The sequence below is a fragment of the Cariama cristata genome, unplaced genomic scaffold (assembly GCF_000690535.1).
Source record: "Cariama cristata isolate BGI_N322 unplaced genomic scaffold, ASM69053v1 scaffold14531, whole genome shotgun sequence".
NCBI classification, from domain to species: Eukaryota; Metazoa; Chordata; class Aves; order Cariamiformes; family Cariamidae; genus Cariama; species Cariama cristata.
Genome location: NW_009597616.1, coordinates 1 through 7270, shown reverse-complemented (window position 1 = coordinate 7270; position 7270 = coordinate 1). Strand labels below are relative to the sequence as shown.

The 7270-nt window shown below is 41.4% G+C and overlaps 1 protein-coding gene across 1 annotated transcript; it reads right to left on the bottom strand.

Annotated features, from left to right (window-relative positions):
- Positions 1 to 3968: 3968 nt before the first annotated feature.
- On the bottom strand, positions 3969 to 7195 carry MRPL30 (mitochondrial ribosomal protein L30). Its single transcript, XM_009708966.1, has 4 exons — positions 7119 to 7195; positions 5322 to 5468; positions 4394 to 4467; positions 3969 to 4303 (listed from the first exon to the last, which is right to left on the bottom strand). The coding sequence occupies exons 1-4, from the start codon at positions 7182 to 7184 to the stop codon at positions 4171 to 4173; spliced, it is 420 nt and encodes a 139-aa protein (XP_009707268.1). The 5' UTR covers positions 7185 to 7195; the 3' UTR covers positions 3969 to 4170.
- Between the last annotated feature and the right edge of the window lie 75 nt (positions 7196 to 7270).

Below are 7270 nucleotides of genomic sequence, written 5' to 3'. Positions count from 1 at the left end.
TGAGATATCTGAGTAATGATCACTGATTGCATACTTTGCTTCTAAATAAATACATCCTGGATTTCTCCCCCAGAAACAGTAAGAATGGGGGAGGGAAACGAAGCCAGCAACAAGTACAAGCTTTCAATGATTATTTTTTTCTCAGCTAAGGCTAAAAAAATAACTATAAACTGTAACACTGCTAATAATCCAAACTGTAACCTATCTTTTGCCATTTATGTTTTATCTCACGTCATGAGAATATTCAAACAGAGTTTTCATCTGTGCTTGCAGTTTCTCAAGCAGCAGATTAATGCTGCAAGGAAGTTGTAACACTGCGTAACAAGATTTTATCTGCCTTAGATTTTACCTGCCAATACATGTGTCTAACAGCAGTACAAATTGTTTGTTAAGAATTTGCAATTTTGGAATTGAGTATTTGCAATAGATATTGTATATGTTTAATCTACCAGAAGAGTATATCAGAGTACATCATATACTTCCAGAATAATTGCTCTTACTTTGGTGATGTGACCAAAGTGGCTGTTGTGACAGGAGGGAAAATACTAAGCTATTCTTAATTTTTTTTTGCCCTTGATACTACTTCATTTTAGCCTTTACAGTTGCAAACAATCTGTAAAACTCAAGCTGCTGTAATCAATACTTCTACTGAAGCTATATATTAGCTTCAATGCAAGGTCTGGAGTAAGAATATGCACATTGCATCATGTTTTTAAAATTTAGTTTATAAAATCTGATGCAGGTTCATGCACAAAAACCAGATTATTTTAATCAATCATATAGTAAAGCTTTTGGGGAGCCTTAGCTTCAGAGCTGTTGGGTTCATTCAGCCATTTCAAGACACAGGGGAGAAAAGAAAGCAGTTTAGTGGTTAAAAAGAACCCCTCAAGCACATCACTAGGGGCTAAAGCAGAAATAACAAAGGGGGCGGGGCGGGGGGTGGGAAACGATGGCTGTTGTTTGATTGTTTGTTTTAAATATGGTGCATTTTTTATAGCTAGTATTTTGTACCTGTGATTAAAAACATTCTGATGCTATTATTAGAATTGTATTGATCTACTCACACTACAGTATTAATTACCAAATCTGAAACAGTTAAGTGAACCTGTAACACAGCAATAGCACAGAAATAGAATTTTTGTCTTAAAACAGTACATTTCCACATTGCTACCACATATTGCACCAAGGATTTGTTTGAATATACTTTGAAGGCTACAGCAGGTAGACATAGCAAATGGTTCCTACCCAAGAAGCAAGCTCAACATGAGCCAGCTGTGTGCCCAAACAGCAAAGGCAGCTAAGGGTACCTGGGCTGCATGAACAGCAGCACAGCTTGACCAAGGGAAAGGATTACACGCCTCTACTAAGCACTTGTTAGACCACATGTAGAATAATGTCCAGTTTGGGGGCCCCTGACACAGGAAAGACCAATTAAGTAGAGAGAACTCAGCAGAAAGCCACCAAGGTGGTTGGGGCTGGAGCACTTGCCCTGTGAGAAGGGACAGGTTCAGGTGGACCTAACAGCAGCCCCACAGTACCTGCCTGGGAGGGATAATTGAGGAGATGGAGCCAGGCTGGCTCCTCCTGGTACTGCAAGGTGGGAAGAGAAGTGATAACAGGCATAAGCCGAAAGGAGAGAGGCACAGACTGCATTCTGCATAGAACCTTTCCCCACAAGGACAGCCAGGCAGAAGAGCTGTCCCCGTCCTCAGAGGTTTTCTAGACCCGGCTGGACAAAGTCCTGAGCAATCTGGTCTGACCTCAGCACTGGCCCTGCGTTGAGCAGGAGGCTGGACTAGAGACCTGCGAGGTACCTTCCAACCTGAGTTTTGGTGTCATCTTAAGTCAGCCTGTTTGTTCCCTGCACAAAACGGCAGCATCTCTTACCTGTGCATTTACAATACTCCATTAATGAAGGGTTGTGGACGCACACTGTGTTTGTGCACTCTGTTGGTTCAGGTTTTAGACCTGAAAGCAAATCTTTAGAGAACATACGCTTACACAGAGAAGGTCTGGGATAGCAGATTGACTGTATGGCAGTTGTGACCTTGGTAGAAAAACATTTTCAGAAACACCCAAACTTACATATATATTAAAAATTTTAAGAAAATACAACTTCATTTTCCATTAAAACTGCCAGCTTGTCAATTAAAGACAGCCGTAAACATCTCTTGTAGCTAAATCTTACCCAGAAATAACAGGTACTATCTAAAGCATTCTCCCTCCTCTGTACTTTGGAAGCAGTTACTAGCTCTGCTCTAACTTAGGTAGTTAGTTAATCATACACTTTTTAAGTTGTGCACAGCACCAAGCAAGCTTGTTCATTAACATATTCCTTCCAGTTTACATTGCAGTACTTCTGAAGGTTGTAGCATCTCTACAGTGTAATGAATAGAAGATCCATATTCATGCGCATACTGCGGCACTCCCTCTGTTGGAGATTCACCAGGCCGCAGTGCCGTGGACACAAATCCTGAACGTGCCTGGTAAGGCTGAGTGATCCCGGCTTTGGTGCTCTGGGCCACCAAGCCTGGTACAAGACATGCATTTGCTATCCCTCAGCGAACATGACCCATTTGCCTAATTTTCTGGGCCTCAGTACTTGTGCTATCTGTTTTAGGCATGTCCTGTATCTTGGATGCACTACACATGTCCTTCAAAAGGGCTGAAATTTCAGCTTTACTAAGTACCTCCTTGTGGGAACACCGTCAACACCACACAGACTGGAGTTATAACACACTGTAGCACAGGATGCTATGCAGGTACTGGAAGGAAGGAGGGAGGGGAAAAAAGCAACATTAATTTATTTGCTTCACTTTTTCCTTGCTATTCTATACACTTCAGACTGCCACGAATATTTTTTGTATCCTTCCAACTACAGCCTGTATCTTGTGGAGAAACAGAGGTTTTTCAGCTCAATTTTGCATTTCTGCCTTTGGCCTGTTTGCAGGAGCCACTACAGTCTTCAACACCATTACGACAGCCTATCCTTTTTCTTTCTCTTGCACACAGTGTCTCCAGCTTTTACACCCCTCTACTGATATGTCTATTCCTTTCAACTCCTACTGGTGTTTACTCTTCTCTGCAAGCATGCAGAAAGGATAAACATTCATTTTCAGTGACTGTATCCCTCTGATCTTCTCACAACATACAGTCATTAAGATTAACTCCTCTACAGCACAAGTGGTGTGGGAGAGGCTCACAGTGTGGTAAACTATGGAATTTAAGCTCACGGGAATGAAAACTACTTTATAATTTGATACAGCAGTGGCTTCCTAACTTTGGCCACAAATGTAAATAAAAATATGCATACAGTACCATTCAAATCCCTCAGTGAACGGTGTTATTTTATAAACTTGCAGCGCATAATTACTAACTTGCATCAAAGAGGTATGCTTTAGGGTCTCCAGATCTCTGAAGTCTGCAATTTTAGAGCACGAAAAGCATCAACTTTTACACAGACTGCAGCTTTTAGGCTATTACTATTAAATGTTTTGGATCAAGAAATATGTATGAAGTCAGATGGCATGTTTCCTGAAAGACAAATTATACAACATACCAAGATGTGAATCGCTCCTTCTGTTACTCCCAAACGGGGAGCTCAGGTACTTTATAAGCTACAGAGGAGGCAGACTGTTTGCTAAGGAGCAAGTGAGAGATCTGGATGACCAAGGTACGTCACCCAAATGCCTGCCTCAATCAAATGACACTCTCAGTGGATAGCCAGTCAATTCTCCTCTAACTGATAAACAGCAAGTTTTTCAATTCCAGTTCCTTCCTTCACAGAGTAAAGGTGAAGTCATGCACCACCATTGTAAACCTTTACTGTTAGCTAGGAAATGTCCATCATTAGTTAGATCTATTCTACTTACTTCTCTGCTTATCTGACTTTATAAATAAAGCTTTCTAACAGCTAGCCATAAACTGCAGTAATCTAGCCACAAAATTAAAACACAAGGGACAGAAAACCTATCATTCGTTTAATATTTCAGGCAAACATTACCAACATTGAATTTTATATCTGTACATGTGTAATCTTTCTTTAAGCACCAGCGTCACCTCCACCACTCATACCTGACAAGGTAACAACTAAGCTTACATTTCATACAAAACTCTTAACTCAGGAGTTAAATTATTTATTTTATAAAACACAAATCCAATGAGCACACCTTATGGCTTAATTTCTTTCTGCTCCACAGGTTTCAGATGACGTTTAATGACAAGCTCTCCCTTGCTCGTTAGAAAGGTGTCCGACATTTCCTCTTCTGTTGGCAACCCATAAGGTAGTTTCAGCGGCTGTATTCTACAAGTAAAAGAGTTTGCTCAGTGAAGTCCTATGACCAGAAGAGTGTTTCAAATTAAGTGTTCCAAATTAAACAAAGAGTTAACAAACCTTATCAGATGTTTAACAACCTTCAGTTTGGAATTCACAGAAGGGATATTTTTGTGCAGTCTTGGCTGATGCGCCTACAAAAGGATAGAACAGGTTTTACAAATGCATGGCCAAGCCCCAACGCTCTGTTCACCGAACTTTTCACACTATCAGTAAAAATATAAACCATATTTGCAAATATAAGATTTAGATAAAGACGTTACGCATCAAGAACATACATGAAAATACAAAATCGTAACTTGATCAAACTCTTGATTCCAGTAAAATGACAAATTGAGCTTTATTCCCATTACATTATCAATATATACAAATTTCTTCCAACTGTTAAAAATACTATAAATGTTAATACAGGATTTTAGGGTTAAGACTGCTTACTTCAGTTAGATCTTAAATTGATCAAGCAAACGTTGTTCCTCTGCAATATAACACTGACTAGACAAATTTTTGCACGCTGTGCAGTTGGCCTAAAAAGTCTGGATAAACACATCTTTGACACAAACTCTCTAGAGTCTGTTTGAAGATTTATCATCCCTTTTGGATTTAGAAGCCTTTTCATTAATAAATGAGTCTTCTTTGCCTACCTGCAATATCTGAAATATGACCCAGAGAGAAAACTGAATTCAATGAATTTACAAATCTATTTTGATTATTTTAGCAGAATTCTCAAGGTAAGGTTCTCCTCAGGCATACATAGCAATACCTTTCAGTGATATTCTGAATTCCCCCTAAATGGGCATTTGCCATTAATGTTCCTCTCTCAGCTCATAAACACATCATCGATTTCTCAATTACACTTATAGCAGCTGTAAAGCCATCCAAGTTTTATGACTGCAAAATTGAGGTCCTTAAAAAAACCCACCACCTTAATTCTACCCTATGTTTCCACATTTCTGACGTACACAATAAGTATAAAGAAAAACAATCATACTTTATCCAGTCCAAGATCATGTATTATCTTCTTTTCCCAATATGGGCGACCAATTACACTTTTTATTCTAGTAATAACGTGGATTTTGTGGGGCTGCTCAGGGTCACCTCCATACTTTTCATGATCTCCAGGCCGTGGCTTAAATACCTAGAATAAGAAGTTCACAAAAACAGAGCGTTTTTCCTAAATATCTGAATTATTATTATTATAGTTAACAAAATAACTCTCTAAAACATACTTCAATCTTGGTAAAAACTCTTACATGTTTAACTACCTTTCTTTTCAGAATGTCAAAGCACCAACAAGTGACCTCAAATTTAGCTTTTATAACATTAAGTCTAACATATTTTTATAATGGTTTGTCAATGAATACATTAACTCTTGTGTTTGGGGCTGTACAGCTGCATACCAGCTCTATACCAGCACAGGACTTAATTCACATGCATCTCACTGAGGAGCCTCTGCTTAGCCTCTGAATTGTAAGTTTTTCCACAGGCTTTAAGAACGATTTTAAGGAAAACAGTCAACTCACACTAGATGGTATCTTGGAAAAAGATAAGCTAAAAATGTAAATGTAAAATCTAAGTCAAACTTCCCATCACTTTGGTTTAGTTATTTATTGAACAGAATATCTCAGTTGGAAGGGTCCTACAATGACCATCTAGTCCAACTGCCTGAACAATTCAGCACTGACCAAAAGTTAAAGCATGTTATTAAGGCCACTGTCCAAGTCCCTCTTAAACACTGATGGGCTTGAGGCATCAACCACCTCTCTAGGAAGCCTGTTCCAGGGTTTGATCACCCTCTCGGTAAAGAAATGCTTTCTAGAGCCAAGTCTAAACTCCTCTGGTGCAGCTTTGATCCATTCCCACGTGTCCTATCACTGGATCCCAGTGAGAAGAGCTCAGCACCTTGCTCCCCACGTCCCCTCCTCAGGAAGCTGCAGAGAGCCATGAGGGTCACCCCTCCTCAGCCTCCTTTTCTGCAAACTGGACAAACCCAAAGTCCTTAGCCACCCCTCACAGGCCGTGCCTGCCAGCCCTTCCACCAGCGTTGTTGCCCTCCTCTGGATGCATTCAAGGACCTCCACATCCCCCTTAAATCATGGGGTCCAGAACTGCACACAGCACTCACGGTGAGGCTGCACCAACACCGAATACAGCGGGATAATCCCCTCTTTTGCCCGGCTGGTGATGCTGGGTTTGATGCACCCCAGGGTGGGGTTTGCCCTCTGGGCTACCAGGGCTCACTGCTGGCTCCTGCTGAGCTGCTGCCCACCAGCACCCCCAGGGCCCTCTCCGCAGGGCTGCTCACCAACCACTCCTCTCCCACCACTCCTCTCCCAGTTTACACTCGTGCCCAGCATTACTCCATCCTAGGTGCAGTATCTGGCATTTGTTCTTGTTAAATTTCATGCCACTGATGATTGCCCAATGCTCCAGTCTATCTAGATTCCTCCGCAAGGCCTCTTGTCCCTTGAGACTTGACAGCACCTCCCAGTTCGATACGGTGAGCAAACTTGCTAATGTTGCATTCACCTCCTGCATCGAGATCATTGATAAATGTATTGAACAGAACCAGCTCTAGGATTGAGCCCTCCCTCTGGTGACCGGTCCCCAGCCAGCTGTAGCCCCATTCACTACAACACTTTGAGCTCTGCCCTTCAGCCAGTTCTTCACCCAGCACACCATGAACCTGCTCATCCCACAGCCTCTAGAAATCTCTCATACCACAGAAAGCACAGAATTAAGCAGGCTAATACCTATTTTTCAGTTTCTCAACTACTGAAGCACATACCGAGTCTGGAATTCTCGACCTGGTAAAGAGACACCGAACCCACACTGCGGACGCCATCCCCTCCATCCTCTTCCCCAGCATCTGCAAAGACAGCAGGACATAACTTGTCTGCGCTTTCCTTACAGCTCGTAATACTTCCAAACAGATCACAC